This window comes from Dromiciops gliroides, chromosome 3 (genome assembly GCF_019393635.1).
Source record: "Dromiciops gliroides isolate mDroGli1 chromosome 3, mDroGli1.pri, whole genome shotgun sequence".
NCBI lineage: Eukaryota > Metazoa > Chordata > Mammalia > Microbiotheria > Microbiotheriidae > Dromiciops > Dromiciops gliroides.
This window is the reverse complement of record NC_057863.1, coordinates 332,867,415-332,890,155: the sequence shown is the minus strand read 5'-3', so window position 1 is coordinate 332,890,155 and position 22,741 is coordinate 332,867,415. Positions and strand designations below refer to the sequence as shown.

The 22,741-nt window shown below is 40.7% G+C and overlaps 1 protein-coding gene across 1 annotated transcript in view; it reads right to left on the bottom strand.

Annotated features, from left to right (window-relative positions):
• Positions 1 to 3,379: 3,379 nt before the first annotated feature.
• LOC122745940 overlaps positions 3,380 to 22,741 on the bottom strand; it is a 31,650-nt gene continuing 12,288 nt past the window's right edge. Inside the window, exons 2-7 of the mRNA XM_043991399.1 lie at positions 18,104 to 19,587; positions 16,844 to 17,009; positions 14,816 to 15,011; positions 11,013 to 11,608; positions 9,917 to 10,062; positions 3,380 to 7,014 (exon numbers count right to left, since the gene is read on the bottom strand). Coding sequence (XP_043847334.1) covers positions 6,213 to 7,014; positions 9,917 to 10,062; positions 11,013 to 11,608; positions 14,816 to 15,011; positions 16,844 to 17,009; positions 18,104 to 19,215 — 3,018 coding nt within the window. The 5' untranslated portion in view covers positions 19,216 to 19,587 and the 3' untranslated portion in view covers positions 3,380 to 6,212. The remainder of the gene's footprint in view (positions 7,015 to 9,916; positions 10,063 to 11,012; positions 11,609 to 14,815; positions 15,012 to 16,843; positions 17,010 to 18,103; positions 19,588 to 22,741) is intronic.

Genomic DNA, 22,741 nt, shown 5'->3' with positions numbered 1-22,741 from the left:
TAATGGTCTTACTAGCTCCCATGGACTAAGTAATTATTATTGTGCCGTTGATTCCCAACTCCACATATCTTTCATCTCTTTCCTGATCTCCAGCCCCATCTCATCAATTATTAGATATGTCTTTCTAGATATTTTATGGGAATTTCAAATTGAAGATGCCAAAACAAGTCATTTTTTCTCTTAACCCCATCACTCCTCCTAACTCCCCCTTTTCTGTAAAGGGCCTGCTATTAGGTTTGCAACCTAGGAGTCATCCTTGAATCCTCACTCTAACCCCACCCGCCTAGATCCAATCAGTTGCCTAAAACTGTTCGTTCTACCTCCCCAACAACTTTCACATTCACCCCTTTTCCTCCACTTACATAGCCACGACTTTAGTTAAGACCTTTAAAATTTCTCACAGCCCCTCCCCTCTCTACCCACTATCCACAAAGCTACCAAAAGAATGTTCCTAAAGGATAGGACTGACCATGTTATTCCTTATTGCCACTAAGATAAAATACAAATTCCTTTCTTTGGCATTTACAGCCATTCACTATCTGACTCCAGACTTTTTTCCAGAATAATTGATTATACATTACTGTTCACACACTTAGTATCCCAACTCAATTGGCTTATTTGATGTTCCCTATGACATTTCATCTCCCATCTCAGTTCCTTTTTCGCAGGGCGTCTCCCATGGCTAGAATTGCATCTTTCCTCATCTCTACCTCTTGGAATCCCTAGCTACTCTCAGGACTGCTAAGCTGCCAGCTTCTGAACAGGGCCTTTCCTGATTTCCCCTGTTGTTAATCCCTTCTTACAAAACCAACACTGATATCATTTTGTATATATCCTCTATCTCCTGTACTTAACTTTGTATATGCTGTATCCTCCATCCCCAGGAGAATATAAAGACCTTGAGGGCAAAAGCTGATTTTTTGTTTGTCTTTTTGTCTTTTCATCTCTAGCACTTAACGTGGTAGTTGATACCTAACAGGGAATAAGGATGAAGCCTGTGGTTTTATAGGGAATGCCAAGATGAGGAAACCAATGCAGGTTGGCATCTTCTCTACAACTTATTGTCTTAGGAAATTCCTAGAGGTGCTTAATAAATAACTTGATTAATTGACTAGGACAAAAAAAATCACACAGGATGGGAATTGCACGGGGCAAGAAGATCTGGGTAACTTAACAGTGGGCAAAGCAGAAAATTCAGAAGTTTATGAGTACTGCCAAAGGTAGCAATCAAATAGCTGTCTGGAGATCAAGCTGGGTAGGGAGTCTTGTATAATCAAGAAGGCAGGAGAAATTGGAATAAAGGTGGAAAACAGAATGTGTGTGGGAAGGTGTAAGTTGGGTAAGGAAGTTGTGGCAGTAGAAGGAAAATATACATTCATATATACAATCATCTTCTGAGGCAAGAAATTTAACACTAAAAAAAAACACAAGTTAAAAAAAACATTTCTTTTTAAAACATAAAACCTCCAAGTAGATGAAACATAGCATTGATCTGAAAAATAAAAAAAATAAATAAAAACTCAGAGGTATCAAAGGTTTGGATTTTTTCTACATGAGAATAAGAAAAAATATTCAATTTACCCGATTGTTCATTTGATTTTTATGTGTAGTATACTTATTACTATTCATCCTATTTAAAAGCTCAGAATTTTCTGAAGTTTTCTACTGAGTTCTATTTGGTGGTTTAACCACCAATTTTGGTGGAATAGGCACCTTCCCCCAGACCTTCCCTTATTATTTGGGCTAGCAGCCTCAGGACTGGTTATTTCCCTCATTTTTGCAAAAGAAGATAACAGAAATGTTTTGATGAGCTTGAAATTGAAAACATAGTACTTAAATAATGTACTGTGGCTGTGGGCTCCCATGGCTGTGGGCTACAAGGTTGAGGAAAGAGAGACCTTAGCAGAGTCATCTCCTGATCACCTGAGAACTCTTGAGCATTCCTCATTTTTTTTTCTGTTCCTTTTATAGTAACTATAATGGGAACAAGCTATGAATAATAACTGGTTACAATTTCCTTAACTTGACTACTTTCTTTTTTACATTTGCATGTGGTACAATCGAAAGAACAACAAATATGAAGTCAGAGGATGCAGGTTCAAATCCTGATTCTGACACTACCTGTATGACCTTGGGCAAGTCATTTAACATCTCTGGGACCTCACCTATAAAATGAGAGGGTTGAACTAGATGGCTAATAAGGTTTCATTCAACTCAGAATCTATGCCCTTAATGCAGCAGACCTTATAGAAAGACTGACTTTGTCTTACCGGGTACTAGGTCTATACCAAATGGTACTTTGGTTATAGTTTAATGCACTGATGTCAAATACAAATAGAAATAAGGTTATTGACACAAACCTAAGGATCCCTAAAGGCTGCATAATGATTTAGTTTTAAAATGTAATGTTATTTATGTTTTATTGTATTTTTGTTTTGTTAAATATTTCCCTATTACATTTTTGTTTTTGTTTTTTTTGTTTTTGTTTTTTTTTGTGGGGCAATGGGGGTTAAGCGACTTGCCCAGGGTCACACAGCTAGCAAGTGTCAAGTGTCCGAGGCCGGATTTGAACTCAGGTACTCCTGAATCCAGAGCCAGTGCTTTACCCACTGTGCCACCTAGCTGCCCCCTCCCTATTACATTTTAATCTAGTTCCAGCCTGTTGTTGGGGCATGCTACCTGCTTGGGTCAATGGACTACACTTTCCCCAGGTGTGGATAACCAAAAGAATATGCATTAACAAGTGATAAGGTCAGTTATGTTTATTTTATTAAAATATAACTCTTTATTAAAATTACCAGCATAAATTATTAGTTGCTAACATGTGTGTGACTTTTTAAACAAAATACAGAGCATCATTTAAAAAGGTATGCATATATAATACATACACATACATACACACACATATATATAGCTAAATATAAAGACTTGCACAAAACAATGAAGAGTGAACTGAACAGTACCAGGAGAACATTATATTTAATAACTGCAATATTGTTTTAAGAACTACTTTGAACAAACAAGTTATTTTGGCTATTGTAATTATCCAGATTAACTATAAAGGACATAAGAAGAAAGACTCTATCTGCAACTAGAGAAAGAACTGCTATATAGAAGTATGTATAGAATAATTATACATATTTGTGTCTGTGCATATATATGTTTATGTGTGTGGGTTTATATATATGCATACATATATATGTATGTGTGTGTGTGTGTGTGTGTGTGTGTGTGTACACATATCAAATGGTAGCCATCTCTAGGCAGAGGGGAGGAGGGAGGGAAGAAAAAAATTTAATTTACATAATAATTTTGTTGTATATTTGAAAGGAATAGCAAGTTGTGTGTAGTAGATTTGCAGTTTCCTGTGCAACCATCCTTTTATTATATTATGTTAACAGAAATGCTTATTTTATTCCATAAATTAAAAATAAAATTTAAAAAAAAGATATACCTTGTACCACATTGTACCCTTTTCATACTAAAGTTCAACTTTTAAAGTCATTTCTTGGTGAAAGAATCAGGAAGTGGCAAGGGAAAAAATTCAAGAGGAAACAAACAAAACAAAAATATTTTCTGATGTTTTTTTTTTTTTTAATTTGGAGTCTGACATTTCTAGTTACACCCTTCACAATGGCTCTTCTGGGAGAATGGACTTGCTTCTATTGTCCCTAACCTAATAGCCCTAGTCCAGCAGCCTGACTAATAGTTACAAGAAACTCAGGTCAGAAACTAGGAATACATAACTAGGAATATCTTAGTCTCCCATAGAAGTTTTTGGAGGTTTTTTGTGGGGCAATAAGGGTTAAGTGACTTACCCAGGGTCACACAGCTAGTAAGTGTCAAGTGTCTGAGGCCACATTTGAACTCAGGTCTTCCTGAATCCAGGACTGGTGCTTTATCCCCTGTATCACCTCGCTGCTCCGCCCCCCATAACTAGGAACATCAAGGCACAGAAATGGAATCTAGAAGGCTTGGTATCTCTCCTTTAATTGTTTCATGTCTTTGGGGGACTTATATGTACTCTCCTGGGAGACTTTTAGAGAGTACAAGGAATTCTTGGGAGCTGAATGAGAGGATTTGCAATCACCTTCTAAGTGGTCACCCACATCTCCAGGCTTTCCCCAGAAGCAAAGAAGTTCACACTTAAAAGGGACCTCAGAGGCCACCTAGGCCAACCTGTACCTGAATCAAAATGCCCTTTACAGTATCCCTGACAAGAGATCATCTGGCCTTTGCTTGCAGACCTCCAATGAAGAGGCACATTCCACTTTGGGACAGCTTCAAATTGGAAGCTTTTTCTTAAAATAAACTAAAATCTGCCCATTCTTCATCTTCCCTTCTCTGATCCATTCAACATACAGCTGCCATATGAATCTTACTAAAGTATAATTCTTCTCATGTTGTCCCCTTGTTCAAAAATCTTTAATGGCTCCTCATTACACAGCAAATAGACTATAAACTCCATCTGACAAAAAAGGCTCTTCCCAATTTTGTCCCAATCTAATCTTCCTAGGCTTATCTCCTACTTTTTCCTTCCCCAAAGTCAAGGCCTTAGCCAGACTAGATCGTGTGTTTCCCAAACATAACTTTTGGTTCCACAATTCCATACCATTGTCTATTTTGGCTGGAATGCCTTTCCCTTCTGCTCTGCCTAACCAATGTCTACCTATTCTTCACGGTTCAACTCAAGTGCCATCTTCTCCAGAATGCCATCCTTGTTACCTTCAGTTAGAAGGAATCTCTTCCTCTTCTGAAGTAATAGAAGGCTTTATCTCTCATTGTAGCTTCACATTACATATTCTAGTTATTTATATGCCTATAATAACCTTCCTACTAGACTGTAAACTCTGCGAAGGCAAGCAAACACAAGGTCATTCATCTTTGCACTTCCCAAGGTACCTTTACATAATATTCGTTAAATGGTTAAATCTAGAAATGAGTCCAAAAGTGGAATCATGAGGAATGGCTAAATAAAGAACCTGGGCAAGCAGAAAAGTAGTACTTATATTGTTAGCCCCTTGGGGGCAGAGAACATTCATCTTAGTTTCTGCTTTAGAGCTCTGGCCCCAGTGCCTTGCAGAGTACACATTCAATATGTACTTTTTTTGGATAAATGAATGAATAGGGCAGTTATTTACTAAGAATGATCCCTATTGCAATGATTGGTGACCCCACCTCACCCAACTCAGAGCCAACCCTAGGAAACACTAGAAAGCAGGCAGTACTGCCCCTCCCACTCAGTTCCTTCTTCCTCCCCCCTTTCCTCTGTAGCACTCCTGAATCTACCTTTTCCAGCTTCTTTACCTTTCCTCCTTCTCTGTTATCAAGGCCAAATGGCCAGCTCTTCGCTGCAGCCATAGTCCAGAAAGCCCCATGGATTAAAGGCACCTGGCAAAGTAGCAGTATCTCTGTATGTGTTTGGGGGTTGGGGGAGAGGAAGAATGAAGAAACATGGTTCGAGGGGCAGCTAGGTGGTGCAGTGGATAGAGCACCGGCCCTGGATTCAGGAGGACCTGAGTTCAAATCTGCCCTCAGACACTTGACACTTACTAGCTGTGTGACCCTAGGCAAGTCACTTAACCCCAATTGCCCAGCCAAAAAAAAAAGAAAGAAACATGGTTCCAAAATAGTCTGATCTGATAAGAAGAGGGCTGTGTGTTATAGCATTTTCACTCTCAAGCTTTGGTTCCAAGGACTTGGAGAAAGACATAGAATCTGCTTCCTGATTATCTGCAGTGGCAACTACATGGTCCTTAGGCTGAATAGGGCCTTACTTCATCTCCCAAGAACTTGGTAAGGGTATAGAGATTAGCAACCAAGACTAATGGAGGAGAGAAGCCAAGTCACACTAGAAGTAATGAGTCCCCTCCTCTAGCCTCAGTAGGGAAGACAGGTATACTTCAACAGAAGGGTCTAGGATCCCTAGCTCAGAAAGGAGAGTAGGGCTCCTAATACATGCCTAGATCCTTCCTAGAGAGATACATTTTAGGGATTTAATGGAATTGAGACCATGTTTTTTTGTTTTTCAGGGCAATGAGAGTTAAGTGACTTGCCCAGGGTCACACAGCTAATAAGTGTCAGGTGTCTGAGGCTGGATTTGAACTCAGGTCCTCCTGAATCCAGGGCCAGTGCTTTATCCATTGCACCACCTAGCTGCCCTGAGATCATGTTTTTAATCCCTTCTACCCTGACTGAGGACATCCCTAGGATCAGGGATGGCTGGAAATACTGATCATGATATTGGGTAGTGCATTGCGACGCCTCTTCCAGGACCCTAGCTGGCGGGCATAACCACGGATGTGATGTAGCCAAAGCTGAGTATGGGCATAGTCATCATCACGTAGGATAAAGGCCCCCTGCTGTATCTCTAGCAGCTCAAAAGTCTGGCAAAGAGGGTCAGCTGATACTACACACTGGCCCAACCTTATTGGGCTCCTCAACAAGCTCAGTTTACCATAATTCTTATCACGAATCAGCACTAATGCAGCATCCCCCACTGGCCCCTGACGTGGGCCCCCATGTCTGGAGCCACTCTCAGCTGGTCTCTGTAGCCTAGCCATTAGGATCACCTGCAGAGTCTGGAACTTCAGGGTTCGACTGCCCTTCCTGGTCCAGGGGCCATCAGGGGCTTGAGCCAGTTGCAGTCCTCCCTCCATTACAAAACGAGTCTCCTCCCATGGCCAGCCCAGTGTTTTCAGTGCCAGCTCCCGTCGATCAATGGCAGCAACTGGCTCATGAAGGTGCCAGGCACTCTGGCGGAAGGGGCGCAGAGCCCAGGGCAAGCTACCTTCCTGTCTTGTCTTCCTATTGATGTGCTCCAAGTAAGAAGCTAGGCGGCTTGTGGCCTCACAGAGGCAGCTATAGTCAGGGTGGAAGGTAGCTGTGGCCTGTGCAATTCGGCTCAACAAAAGTGGATATTTGGTGATACGCTGCAATGGTGCTATCAGAAATGAATTCAAGTTCATCCGCCTCAGTGCCGTGTTGTTAGTTTGTGAGGCATGGAGGAAAATACTGAGGATAGGAAATTAAAAGAGAAAACGAAGATAAGGTTATTCTTTCTTACCAGTGCACTAAAGTATACTATAAGAAAGAGATTTGCAATCACCTTAGAATCCTAGATTTAGAACTGAAAGGAACCTTAGAGATCATCAGACTTAATTTTATTGATAAGGAAACTAGGCCACACAAGTAATAAATAGCAGAAGTAGAGTTTGAACCCAGACCTGCTATCTTTTTTTTTTTAATGGGGCAATAAGGGTTAAGTGACTTGCCCAGTGTCACATAACTAGTAAGTGTCAACTGTCTGAGGTCGGATTTGAACTCAGGTCCTCCTGAATCCAGAGCCAGTACTTTATGCACTGTGCCACTTAGCCCCAAGGCCCTCTATCCTCAAACAGCATCCTTTCCACTATACTGTTATTGTCCTCAGTCACTTAGGATCTTACATGATTAATACGTGACTTTTCTAGTTATAACATGGTCTTGATATTTTTTCATGACTTCAAATATGTAAGTTACTATTAATAATGTGCCATTTGCACACATAGTGCTTCTCTCTATTGTTGACAAACCTGCAATTTGGATTCTTCAGAGATTGAATTTTCTATGATTTGTGGCCAGAAGCACCACCAGAAGAATAATGGTGATACAGTATGGCTTATATATCACTGACATTGACTGACCAAAAATTACAGGCTGGAACCTATACTCAAGAAACCCTGGCATCAAAATCACAGATGCCCTAAGAAGAGGTATTTCTGTGAGGCAAACAATTGGGAGTATATGACAGACCCCCAAGGTCAAGAAACCTTGTTTCTCCCTTCTATATTCTCCACAATACCAAGTGGAGTTGGGTACAAAAGGAGGACTTAGTAAAGAATAACACATCTTGGGGCAGCTAGGTGGCGCAGTGGATAGAGCACTGGCCCTGGAGTCAGGTGTACCTGAGTTCAAATCCGGCCTCAGACACTTAACACTTACTAGCTGTGTGACCCTGGGCAAGTCACTTAACCCCAATTGCCTTACTAAAAAAAAAAAAAAAAAAAAGAATAACACATTTCATATCTTTGCCTGACCCCTTCCCTAGTGCTCTCTCACTTTGTTTGCCTGGCAAACTAGACTCCTGCCTTGGTCTCTTAGCCTTAGCAGTGGTAGGCACCTAGTGTTATTACCAACATAGAGGTGATCCTGCCTAATCGACTTTGAAAGCATCCCTGCTGATGGAGCAATAGGAATATTCCATAATCATCAGCGGCTCTGATAAGAGACTATAGGTATTAGGAGGGGTACCCAAAAGCTCACCTTAATTTTCTTTTTTTTCTTTTTTTTTTTTTTACAAGGCATTTGGGGTTAAGAGATTTGCCAAGGGTCACACAGCTAGTAAGTGTTAAGTGTCTGTGGTCGGATTTGAACTCAGCTCCTCCTGTATCCAGGGCCAGTGCTCTATCTACTGTGCCATCTAGCTGCCCCCTCACCTGAATTTTCAAACTAGAGTAGAGGCATCTGAAATTGCTTTTGTTTACTTTGTATTGAGTTGACCTTGTCTTGGGAGACGGCAATATGGCTTGTGATTGCTCATGTGCTGGTTGTATACCCATATGTAGGTGAGAAATTCATAAAGGAACCTTTTTCATAATCATAATTTAGTTTTTAATCAAAAGAAAAAACATGGGGGCAACTAGATGGTGCAGTGGTTAAAGCACCAGCCATGGATTCAGGAGGACTTGAGATCAAATCCAGCCCAAGACACTTGACACTTACTAGCTGTGTGACCCTGGGCAAGTCATTTAATCCTCATTGTCTCACAAAAGCAAACAAATAAACAAACAAACAAAAAAAAACAAAAAGAAAAGAAAAAAAAGAAAAAACATAACCATAAGGGAAACTTTTATAATGTGTTAGTTTGACCACAAGCATTCAGGTAACCTTTAAAGAGAAAAGAAAAGCCCTGACACTGCAAAAAGTTTGGTAGCAGAACAAGAAAAACAGCATGAATGTAATTCAGTAAATAACATGTTAAATGACCTAAAAGGCTTTTAAAATACAACTGGAGACACCGACTTTTTACTGAACCACCGGTGAGTAGTGTTTGATTATTAGCATCAAGTTTTAACCCTTTGACTCCTATTTACCAACTATTATGACCCTTCCTATTGCTCTTCTTTTTCCATTACTGTTTATACTATAGTGGTGATGGTGTGGAGGAAGGAAAGAGAGCAAAAGACTAGACTTGTTCTCTTTGGTCCTAGAGATTTTGTTGAGTAGCTTATTTGGGCAGCAATGGGAGAGAATCCTAACTATTAGAGCTGTCCAAAAGAGGGATGGACTACTACCTTAGGAAGGAGTGAAAGTGCCTCATCACTGGTAGCATTTGAGCAAGGTTGTATAGCCACTTCTCTGGGATTTTGTGGAGGGAATTCCTATTTAGATACAGGTTGGACTAATCCAACTTGGACTCTACCAGAGGGACAAGGTCAAAGATTAGGGAACATCCACCTTCTCTCATCACAGTCAGGGTGAAAGTTAGAATTCATACCTGGGGCTCCGGATGCCCCATGTGACCTGAGGTTGCTCTTTATTCCTTGTTCAGGATGGATAATGATGGGGCAGATATGGCCAAATGATGGGCCTCCATTTGTTGTTCTTTATTTCACCTATAGTTCTTTTTTTGTTTGTTTGTTTTTGGCAAGCTAATTGGGGTTAAGTGACTTGCTCAGGGTCACACAGCTAATAAGTGTCAAGTGTCTTGAGGCCAGAATTGAACTCAGGTCCTCCTGAATCCAGGGCCAGTACTCTATCCACTGTGTCACCTAGCTGTCCTACCTATAGTTCTTTTTAAAGCCTCCATAGTCTCTCTTCCTGCCTACCTCAATCCATAGGATCTCCACCCTTACCACCCGGTGCCATTTCATACCGAAGTAGCTCTTTTTCCTTCTCCAGGGTGCTGAGAGTGCTTATGGAGGATGCCTGCTGAAGACAGTAAGTCTGGAAAGCAGGCAACATGTTGATGTACTCCAGGAAGATCTCACCAATGCACACCGTCATCAGGTCATCATCACCCTGTAAAGATGAGGCAGACACCCAACCACTCACCAACCAAGATTAAATCAGGGAGGAAGAAGGAAACAGTACAGCTGCCCAATTCTTCCTTCCCTAGGAAAGGGTCCCAGGGCCATTTCTAACTTTGAAAATGGTGTTTCCAGGGTAAAAATAATACAGGCACAGACAATATATCAACTATGAAGATTTCACAATAGAATCACAAGCTACAAGGGACCTTAAAAGCCATTTGAGTCCAACTTCCTAATTTTATTGATGAGGAAACAAAACTGAGAAAAGATCGATGACTTAGCCTGGATCACACAGCTAATAAAGTTTCTTAGACAAGATTTGAACCCTAATCTTCTCAACTGCATGTTCAGTGTGCTGTCCACTATTTTAAGTCTGTGCTTTTTATACTGTCGCTACTGGAGATGGAAAGTAGCTTGCTACTCTTCTCTATCATATTCTGAAATGATTTTTGGAGACTCCCCCCCACCCTAAGTTTTTTATTTCCAAGTTAAATAATCTCCTTTAACCTTCCTTGATCATCAAACTTCCTAATCCTTTCATTATTCCTGTATGTTCTCCTCTGATTTTTTCCCAAGTTCTTCATGTCTTTCTGCAACTCACAATTAGACAAAAACCTACTTTGGATATGAATGTTGGATCACAATGGATCTTTCATAATTTTAATATTGGTCACTTCTATGCACTGGCAGGCTTAGTCCAAATATGTTGTGTGCTTACAAGTGCACAATGAAAGACAGAGAACTGAGAATTCTGGTAGTAGAATGCACTGAACAAGAAGAAATTGGGGAATGACCAAGGAGTTGGACCTAGTCCTAGGTACAATCATTCTTCTACTGGGCATTGATGGCACCTGATACCTCAGGTGCTTGAAAACATTAAATCTAATTAAAGTTACACAGATGCTGGGAGAAAAGGAAAACCCCTCTAAGCCCCCATACCTGTGACAGTGCTTGTGTTATCTCCTCCTGCAGGCTCTCTAGAAATCTCTCATTGAGGTCAATGAGCTCCTGGATGTTGCTGAACACAACTTGCAACTGCCCGGGACTTAGCAGTCCAGCTGACTGCATAGGCAACTGAAACTGTTCCTTGATAATGCGCAGGTCCTCTCCATAGCTGGCCTCTGTATGAATGAACTCCAACACTGCCTGTTTTCGTTCCCAGTGTAGCTTGGTGCACTGTCCACAAAGGCTCCCGTGCCCTAGGCTCAGGGCTTCTTTCCTCTCCCCACAGTCTGTACAATGTTCCCCTGGAGAGTTTGACATTGTGGATGCCTGACTGTGCCAATTTCTGGCCAGGGCTGGTTCAAGGCCAATGTCTACATGCTCTACCTCAACTACCCTAGCCCTCAGGTCTTGTCCTGGCTCCTGGTCTCCACTAGGCTCATTCTCATCCTGCTCCTCACTCAAACTAGTCACCCCATTGTCCATGCTAAAGCAATCCATGTTGTTCCAATGCTGTTTAGCAGATGGGGAATAGTTGTTCTCATTCAAGTTCCAGCCATGAAGGACACCTGGAAGTTTTGTTTCAGGAAAAGCTGAAGAGAAAAAGATTCAAGTGAGAAAAAATTCAAGAACACCTTCACCACCCCCACCCTGTCCAAACACAAACACACATTAAAACCCCATTTATTTGCAAATCAGAGAAGTAAAAATTTAGGCAGGAGGGAAGTGAAGCATTGTATTGGTCTAAGGTACTATAGTATACTGTCTAGGAATTTGTAGAATCAGAATTTCACAAGTGAAAGGAAAGTCAGTAATTACTATATTTTACAAGTGAGGAAACTCAGATCCAGAAGTTAAGTGGTTTATCCAAGGTCATAACTAATTAATGGTAAATCAAGGACTAGAACAGAATGTCTTTGCCACTATATTATGCTGTCTACCCCTTTTTTCTTACCAACATCTCAAGTCTAAAACCAAACTCATCTCCCCCTCAAAACTTTCTTTCTTTCATAATTTCCTCAGGCTTAAAATTTCAGATTGAGGGTTACAGCTATAGGAAGTATGATGATGTGGGAGAGATTTAGAGAAATTTAGATTAATTTTTAATTTAGCAATTAAAGATATAGTAAAACTTTGCTAATTTGTATTAATTAGAACAAATGCTGGCCTGAATTAATGGAAAGTGAGAATTAGAGCATATTGGTTTTTGGTTTTTGTTTTTGTGGGGCAATGAGAGTTAAGTGAGTTGCCCAGTGCCACACAGCTAGTAAGTGTCAAGTGTCTGAGGCCACATTTGAACTCAGGTCCTCCTGAATTCCAGGGCCGGTGTTCTATTCACTGCACCACCTAGCTGCCCCCTTTATTTTTATTACTTTTCAATATCTGTAGTACTGTTTCTAAATTTACACATCAACTATTACTATATAAACAGTTGCTTCTAATATGATTGAAGTCATTTTATTCTTTCGTAGTTTAAATATATCTTTGCAGTATTGTCTATATTTTTCATAGATGGTAGAGCTCAATTTTTGTCTAAATGATCAGAAATTCTGGATTACTTGACTTCACATTATGAAGGGTTTCCTGCAGTTTTATATAGTTTCACTAGTACAAAAATATACCTGAAATAAAGACAAAAAGTTGGGTGGTTAATAGTTAGCTTCGTTATAAACTTGTTTTGCCACACCACAATATTTTGAAACAATGAAGGGAGGAAAATGCTTAGTTTGGAGGAAATATTTAGTCTTGAGATAGGCGAATGATCAAATGAACTTTTCAATAGAAATAAACCAGAGTCGGATTATTTCTCTGCTTAACTATGGTCAGAAATTAGCAATTGTTTCCAGACTTGAGGAAGAAAATAGCTCATCTTTTTATTCCTCTTGCACTAATAGGAGTTATTGAAATTTCAAGGGATACTTTTCCCTTTCACTGCAAAAATCAATGCAAATTCCAGAATGACCTTTGTGATTCTATATATCCACAGTTGAAGAGGCAGAGGTCCAAGGGACATCCACCATCATGATGGAGTATAGGGTTTAGAGGAGGGACATCCAATCTAAGAAATGTGGAGAGTGCCAAAATATGTGCATTTGTTCCCAAAGCCTTGGGCCATTCAAACTGGACAGGATCAGCTGAGAAATTTCTTGACAAAGTGGAAGTATGGGGGCAGCTAGTTGGCTCAGTGGATAAAGTGCCGGCCCTGGATTCAGGAGGACCTGAGTTCAAATGCAGCCTTCAGACACTTTACACTTACTAGCTGTGTGACCCTGGGCAAGTCACTTAACCCTCATTGCCCCTCAGAAAGAAAGGAAGAAAGGAAAGAAAGAAAGGAAGGAAGAAAGAAAGAAAGAAAGAAAGAAAGAAAGAAAGAAAGAAAGAAAGAAAGAAAGAAAGGAAGGAAGGAAGGAAGGAAGGAAGGAAGGAAGGAAGGAAGGAAGGAAGGAAGGAAGGAAGGAAGGAAGAAAGAAAGAAAGAAAGAAAGAAAGAAAGAAAGAAAGAAAGAAAGAAAGAAAGAAAGAAAGAAAGAAAGAAAGAAAGAGGGCAGCTAGGTGGTGCAGTGGATAGAGCACCGGCCCTGGAATCAGGAGTACCTGAGTTCAAATCTGGACTCAGACACTTAACACTTACTAGCTGTGTGACCCTGGGCAAGTCACTTAACCCCAATTGCCTCACTAAAAAAAAAAAGAAAAGAAAGGAAGGAAGAAAGAAAGAAAGAAAGAAAGAAAGAAAGAAAGAAAGAAAGAAAGAAAGAAAGAAAGAAAGAAAGAAAGAAAGAAAGAAAGAAAGAAAGAAAGAAAGAAAGAAAGAAATGAAGAAAGAAATGAAGAAAGAAAGAAAGTGGAAGTATAAGATTGTAGAATTTCGAGCCAAAAGACACACTTTTCCTAGGAGGAGAAGTCTCCATGCTTTGAATGTCATAGTTATGTATGTGCTGCTTACTTGCTGCAGGGACAAAGGGAGGCTATAACTAGGACACTTCCCAGGAGAGGAATGAGAAGAATGTAAAAGACATAAAGGGAGTGGCGACAAGGCAAGGAGCAAAATATGTTCATGAAGGACATTTCTTGGGAGGGATTGACTGTGACCAGAAATGTCATTCCTAATGCAGAGCATCTGTTGCCCTTACAAAAAGGTCAACCTAACAAAAAAGGGTTGGGGGAGTGGTGTAAGGTGGCAGGGGCGGGGATTTGGAATTCTTTAGCTGGGGGGAATCTTTACAGTTATCAAGTAGCTCCCTCTGTTGTCAACTATCTGTGAAGACTGGGAGAGCATAGGATCAGGGTCATAGATCATAGATCATAGATCATAGATCTAGATTTAGAAGGGACGCTAAAAGGCCATCTAGTCTAACCCCTTCATTTGACAGATGAGGAAACTGAGGCCCACAGAGGTTAATTGGCTTGCCCAACACCATTGGAGGCATGTGGTAGTCTCTGTGGAATCAAGTCCCTTTCTTTGGGGTAGGAAGTAATACTATGGCGTTTCTTCTCCCTTCCATCAGTAGAGCCACAGAAGAATACAGAAAGGACCAGAGACTCAGTAGTCAGTTAACAAGGGTAGAAAAGGGTGTCTCATTATGCTCCTTGATTATCCTGTGGTTGGAGGACATATCCTACCCAACAGAGTGGATGAACCTGACCAATCAGCAGAACCATTCCTCCTTTCCTGGCTCCTGTTGTGGACTCTGACACTAGAAGTGGGTGAATAGGAGGCTATAGGATGGGCTAGTGATGGTCACTTATCAGTGTTCCAGGATGGGGAATAGGGAAAGATAATTATTAGGAGGGACTAGGTACCAGGGCTTTTCTTGGTCTCGTATCTGTGTGTGAGCTGGTGAATGGTGGCAGCAGTTCTCAGTTCCAGTTGTTTTTTCCATCTGGTTCTCTTTGATGTTGAGTCATTAAAATGAGGCTGAGGTTGGCACTGCTGGGGAGACCTGGAGCTCTCCAGGGGATTGTTCAGATTGGAGCGATGGCAGTCAGGACTCAAGGTCTGTAAGATATATGGCACAGCAGTGAGTCAGGAATGGGGTGAGGAGAGGGAGTGCAGTGTCGGGTAGGGGTAGGAGGGAGGGCACAGAAGGAAGTGCTAGAGAGGACAAACAGAACAGTTTGGGGAAGGGTTTCAGAAAGATCAAGGACCCAAATGATAGAGAGGACAAGGAGTAAGGGGAGCAAGGAGGGAAATAATAACCACAGCCAGGGAAAGAAGCTACTGTTCATGACCTAGAGCAAAGCTTCTTAAACTATGGGTCACAACCCCACATGGGCCATGTAACTGAATGTGGGGGTTGCACAAAGTTTGACAACAGTAAAAGGTTATTTATACCTATTTTATATGCCTATATATCCGGGATTGTGTAAAAATTTCTCAGGAGAAAAAGTCACAAGTGGAAGGAGTTTAAGAAGCCCTGACCTAGAGTGAGGTGTTCAGGGGAACAGATCAGGTGAGGACAACAGGAGTGGGGCTAGATAAAAATAAGAGGATCCTGAGTTAGTCATTGATATTAGCCCCACACTTACTTTAATCTTTCCTATTCCCCTTTGTGTCATCTCTGTATCCCCCAAGGTCATTCTTACTTTAACTACTTATCCTTTGCAGTTAGGAATTTATTACCATGGCTGTTTAAATAATTCTGGCCTTGCTTTTAGGACCATGAAATTCACTGCTATAGCAATGAGCTGCTAATTCTTCTGATCCTAGATTAGAAAAATTTTCTTTTTCATTCTGGGACATGCCCACATTGCCAGAATGAAGGACAGAGCGATAATCTATCTCTGAACAGTAGGAAAATAACCTGGAATCAGTGTCAGAGTACCTTGGACTCTATCACTTCTCTCCAGATCCACTTGTCTTCAGATGTTAACCTACAACTTCTCTACAGACCAGGAATTTTAAACCTAGGGTGTGTGAACATGTTTTTTTGGGGTTTTCTTTGTTTTTGGTTGGGCGATAAGGGTTAAGTGACTTGCCCAAGGTCACACAGCTAGTAAGTGTCAAGTGTCTGAGGCCAAATTTGAACTCAGGTCCTCCTGAATCCAGGGCTGGTACTCTATCCACTGCACCACCTAGCTGCCCCCGTGAACATGTTTTTAAAAGATATTTTGACTAGCTGTGTGACCCTGGGCAAGTCACTTAACCCCCATTGCCCCGCAAAAAAAACAAAACAAAACAAAACAAAATAAAATAAAATAAAACAAAAAAAATAAATAAAAGATATTTTGATAACTGGATTGTATATGATTGATTTCCTTTGTAATCTCATAGATTTTATTCTGGAAAAAGTCCATAGGTTTCATCAAATAACCTGCTCTAGACTATTTTAAACTTTCAGACTTTAACAGGAGCCTCTTTGTAGATGTACCCTGTGACTTCTTTCCAGGCCTAGTTCAAACTCTCTAAATCCCTATTTCACATCTCACCTCCACATGAGAGAGTATAATGGCTATCCTGCCTCTTTCAATAGTATATAGGGCATTTCCCTACCACATTGTAGGCTGTCACATGAAAAAGGACTTAGACTTATTCAGCTTGACCCCAGAGGACATAACTCGACACAATGAGTACGAGTCAGAGAGACACAAATTTCAGTTTGACCAAAGTCCTAACATCCTAACAGTTACAGCTATTCCAAAGTGAGACAGGCTGACTCAGGAGGCAGCAGAATCTCCCTCACCAGAGGTCTGAAAACAAAAGCTGGGTGACCACTTTTCAGCATGTTATAGAGGGAATTTCTGGGCAGGTACAGGTTAGACCAGATGACCTTTAAGGTTCTTTCCAACTTTGAAATACTGTGTTCACCACTCGTTATGTTCTGGGCTTACCCATCCAATCAATTGAATGTCCCTTGCAGTCTTGTCCTTCAGCTCCTTCCGGCACATCTGTGTTACTATGGGAGCCTTCAGTGAAAGGTTGTTATTATCCAAGGAAGCATGGTCCTGGTGGTTCTGTGACTGTGATGGAGACTTGACAGCAACATTGGGGCTACAGCTACAGGAAGCAATGTTACCATTAGCTCCACAAATTCTTAGTTGTACATTGGAGCAGATAAGTCAGTCAACCTTTGCTGAGTGTTCCCCTGTGTAGTAAACACTAAACTAGGCATTGTGGAAGATAAAAAGAAAATAAAACACTTGGTAGTTGCCTTTAATGAACTTAAAACCATTTATGTACATGAAAGAGACTTTAGAATAAGTACAAAGCAACATACAGATGTCAATAAAATAGTGCAGGGCGTATATAAGCATTGGGGAATATGAGAGTTCATAGGAAATGTAACAAATCAGTAAATGCTTTAAGGATCTAAATTCAGAATCAATTTTTTAAAGAAGGAAGGAAAATGGATTGGATGAAAGGAAGGGAGTTGCATTTTACATGACAGAAATAGCATGCAAAAGCATAGAAGTAAAAAATTCTACCCTTCCCCCTCTCCCACTTGCTGATGGAAGCCACTTTCTTCCAGTATTGAATTGACTGATCTATTCCCCTATAAAAGGCTGTCTTTATTGGGACTCAGCTTCAGGACTGTGGATCCACTACGGAATGATCCTCATAGGTTTGCCTAGGGGTTAGGTCATCCTAGGAGGCAGCTTAGCATAATGGATAAAGTGTTGACCCTGAAGTCAGGAAGACCTGAGTTCTAATCCTGCCTGAGATACTTAGTAGATGTGTGACCCAGGGCAAGTAACTTAGTCTCTCTCAGGACTGGTTTTTATCCATAAAAAAGGGATAATAATTACCTAAAGGGTTGGTATGACAATCAAATGACTTTTTATGTAAACATATATAAAACTCTTTATAAACCTCAAAGTGCAACATAAAGTTGTCGTCATCATCATCATCATCATTATTATCATCATTCAATCAAAAGGTCCCAGGGATCCTTGATCATCCTGGGAGCTCAAGTCCACTTTAGAACAGTGGTTGCAGGTGCCACTCTTGTCTCCTTCCTGCCTGGGAGTGGCCCCTTAATTCCCAGATTAACTTTATAACAAATTGGGTCTCTGGAAGCGAGAGAGTAAGGAACCATTTACCTGAGTATTTCCCTTAGCATTTGTCTTTGTCAGCTCATACCAATTCTATACCTTTTCTTAATCAGGCCCAGGGCTGAGTCAATCATCCCATCCTTCATCCTTTGCAGTTTGTTGCCATAGCAAGACAGGTCAGTAGCTTCAAGAAGCAAGGTGGGACAGCAGGATGATGGCACAGCAGAGGCTGGGGACTGTTGTGAACTATGGTGGACTATACGTGGAAGTTCCAGAATGCATGCTTTGTCCTCTTTTGTCTGATCCTTTTCTTTGTTGGAGTCTGTCTGCAATATAGACCTGGGAATTGGGCTGCAACAGATGGGATCTGGAGGGTCATCCCTGCTGGGTATTACAGAGCTGGAGTTCTCAGGGCTAGGAACCCAAGAGTTGATATCCTTTGAAATAAGGATATTATCATCAGTAGTTGAATTGCGATGGTTTGGTGATGGAAGGTGCTGGGTGGAGGTTAGCCCACACAATCCTACACTAAAGTTATTGTTCATTTCTGAAACTGGCTGGCTCAGAGTTACTGAGAACTGAGAAGGCTCCTGGAAGACAATAGGGGTTTTGTTCTCACTGCTTTCCTGAGGATTCTGGAGCTCCTGAACAGTTCTCTGTTTGGAGGGTCCTAAGGATGGGTCCAGTAACTTTTGTCTCATCTTCTTGAACTCTTCAAAAGTTGGAATGTACAGCTGGCCCTTGAGGTGAACTCTTCTTTCCATTTCCATTCTCCTGGTTTCTCCAGAACTTTGTACATAATCTGTGTTTCTGTATTTGATCATTTCTAAGCCATGCCTTAGATGGCGAAGGGCAAGATTAGGGGAGCTGTTCTGTCTGTGGAGCTGTAGCCGCCGCCTTGCTTCTTGTTTGATGTCCTTTGGGCTGGGGAGTGAATGGAACAGGTTGGGTCTAGGAAAGGCTACAGGTCTAGAATGAGCAAGCTCCTTATCTACACAGACACTCTTCTGAGTCCTCTCAGGTCCATCACAGGGCATTAATGGATGAAGTGGCTTACTGGACTCAGTTACCACCTTAGCACTCTGTTCCTCAAGGTTTTCCTTCAGCCCTTGCTGTATATCTCCATGGAGCACCTGCTTGTTAATAGGAAGGAAGTGCCAAGGGGGAACCTTGGCACATAAGGGAGCAGTGGGGCTACAAAAACTAGACATCTTCACTGAGGTGTTGGTAGGGGGTATATCCCAGTGGTCATCCCCTTACAGAGGAAAAACTGCTCAGCTCCGCAGTTGCCACAATAACTACAAGAGCTGGAGAAGCCAGTGGTGCTAGAACCCAAAGCCCAGGACATGTTCTTTAAGCTCCAGGTAGTGCCATTGCTGACCACAAGTGTTTTCTCCACAGGACAGGAAGTCAAAAGGAGAGTCAAATGCTCTTTGTTCTTCAGATAACGGACAAAGGGTGAATGACAATATGGGCCGCAAAGACTGGTTTTGTGGGGCTCTGGTCGAAAGCAGTTTCCAGGCTCTCAAAACGGAATGGAACCAGGGCACTATGTAGAATAGCAACATTCACATTGGAGAATCCTAGACAAATCAATCAACAATAAATGAAGATAGCCTGTGTACATATCATATCACAATTCAGCAATAGGGGCAATGTTAGCTGTAGCCCACTCGCTTGTTTTTCTCCTGAGATTAGGAGAGTGATGGGGTTGAAGCTTAAGAAAGGAAAAATCACAGAAAGGTCAAATTTTCACTAAAGATATATTCTTAATATGTAATAGTGACATTTCTTGGGGGACAGCTAGGTGGCAAAATGGATAGAGCACCGGCCCTGGAGTCAGGAGGACCTGAGTTCAAATCCGGTCTCAGACACATAACACTTATGAGCTGTGTGACCCTGGGCAAGTCACTTAACCCCAATTGCCTAACCAAGAAAAGAAAAAAGAAAAAAAAAGAAAATAGTGACATTTCTTAATTTGGGTTCTACCTATTCCTGGTCGACTCTAATGGACACTGCTTTGTTAATTCTTCCCCAACCCCAAACATGTTTACAGATACACAGCCAGAAAACAAGACAGAAACAAAACCAAAGGTATCCTGAAAGAAAATCATTACCTCACATTATAGGCTGAGTTCACCAACCAGAGACACAGATATGACCAAAGCTGTGATTCCTATGTATTTTGAGAAACACCAGAGACCATATATCCAGCCCCCATATTATTAGATATCATTTGTTTATCAGGTCACTACTGTTGACATTAATGAAGTTAATTTCATGGCATTGTTAACAGGGTTACTCTTGCTGATTTTACTAATGGAATTGCCATTGTGTTTTAAGCTTAATCATCCAAGCACTAAGCAAACTTTTATAAAGGATGTCCTCTATAGTGCAATGTTTTCAGAAATGCCAAGCCTTGAGTGAGAGGGATGTCCCCTTTCTGAGGCCTTCTATGCTCTACAGAGGTGCCTCATCAGTAACACTATTCATGTAAATCAGCATTAATAATGATAATAATAACAGTTAACACTAATATAGTACTTTAAGGTTTATAGAGTGTATTACATGCATGATCTCAAGCTATCCTCACAACCACCCTCTAGAATATATACAAAAAAGATTATCCCTATTTTACAGATAAGGGAAAGAGGCTAAATTACTTTTTTTTTTGTTTGGACCTGTGATTTTGTCTAGGTAATTTCCAGGGAGAATTCTCCCTCTATCAATGCATGTTGACAACTGTTATTGAACTGATGGTCTTATAGAGTTGCTCAAAGGTACTAAAAGGTTATTTTCCTGTGTTCAAATAGCTATAGCAGTGAAAACTTACTAGAAGTAACTCTGAAAACAGCGTCATGAAAACGATTCATGAGGTAAAATAGAAATTGAAAGAATCTACTGATTACCTCCTCAGAGATCCCAAAATGAAAACTCTCAGGAATATTATAGCCAAATTCCAGAGCTCCCAGGTCAAGAAGAAAATATTATAAGCAGTCAGAAAGAAACAATGCAAATACTGTGGAGCCATACTCAGGATCACACAAGATTTAGCAGCATCCACATTAAAGGAGTAGAGGGCTTAGAATATGATATTCCAGAAGGCAAAGGAGCTAGGAAGCTAGGACTGCAACAAAAAATAACCTATCCAGCAAAACTAAGTATAATCCTTCGCGGGGAGGGGGGGGGGAGAGAAATGGGCATATAATGAAATAAAAGACATCAAGGTGTTACTGAGGAAAAGACCAGAGCTGAACAGAATATTTGACATTCAAACCAAGAATCAAGAGAAGCGTAAAAAGGTAAATATGAAAGAGTGATCATAAGGGCAGCTAGGTAGCACAATGGATAAAGTGCTAACCCTGGAGTCAAGAAAACCCGAGTTCAAATCTAGCCTCAGACACTTACTAGCTCTATGACCCTGGGCAAATCACTTAACCCTGTTTGCCTCAGTTTCCTCATCTGTATAGTGAGCTGAAGAATGAAATGGCAAACCATTCCAATATCCTTGCCAAGAAAATCCCAAATATGGTCACACATAGTCAGACATTACTGAAATGACTCAACAACAACAATAATCATAAGAGATTCGATAGTTAAACTGTTACATTCCTATATGGGAAGATGATACATGTAACTACTAAGAACTTTATTATCATTAGGGCAGTTAGAAGAAGTCTATATAGACAGAAGGTATGAATGTGGGTTGATTATGTTGGAATGATCTCCACCCCCCCTCAAAAAAATGAAGGGATGACAAAGAAGGATGCACTGGGAGATGGGGAAAGGGAGAGGTAGAATGGGTAATTTTTCCTCACATAAAAGAGGCACACAAGGAAGAGATTTACTTATAGTGGAAACAGAACTGGGGAGGTGATGGGCAATGCTTGAATCTTACTCTCATTTGAATTGGTTCAAAGAGGAAAGAATGTATGTGTGTATACACACACACAACTGGGTATACAAATTGATCTTACCCAATAGGAAATAGGAGGGGAAGAGAATAAGAGATGATAAAAGGGAGTCCAGATTAAGGGGGGCAGTGGTCAGAAGCAAAACAGATTTTTGAGGAGTGACAAGATAAAAAGAGAAAGAGAAAGACAAACAGAAGAAAATAGTAGGGAACTACACAGTTAGTTATCAGAAGTGAATATGAATGAGATGAATTCACCCATAAAATGGAAGTGGATAACAGAATGGATTAGAAACCAGAATCTAACAATATGTTGTTTATAAGAGGTACACTTGAAAGAAAGAAGATACACACAGAATTAAAATGAATGGTTGGAACAGAATTAAGCTTGAGCAGAAATAAAAAAGGCAAGGCAAAAATAGACATAATTAAATGAGATAATCAGGAAAACTACAAATTGCTAAAAGATGCCATAGATAATGAATATAAAAAATTATAGCAAGTATTTGACAAAGGTGTTATTTCTCAACTATATGGGGAACTGAGTCAAATTCATAAAAAATATGAGCCATTCCCCAATTGATAAATGGCCAAAGGCAGTTTTCGGAAGAAGAAATCGAAGCTATCTCAAGTCATATGATAAAATGATCGAAATCACTATTAATTAGAAAAATACAAATTAAAACAACTTTGAGGTACTACCTTACATATATCAGAAGTGACAGATGCTTGAGGGTGTGAGGGAGAAAATGTACACTAATAAACTGTTAGTGAAGTTATTAATTGGTCTAACCATTCTGGAGAACAATTGGGAACCAAGCCTA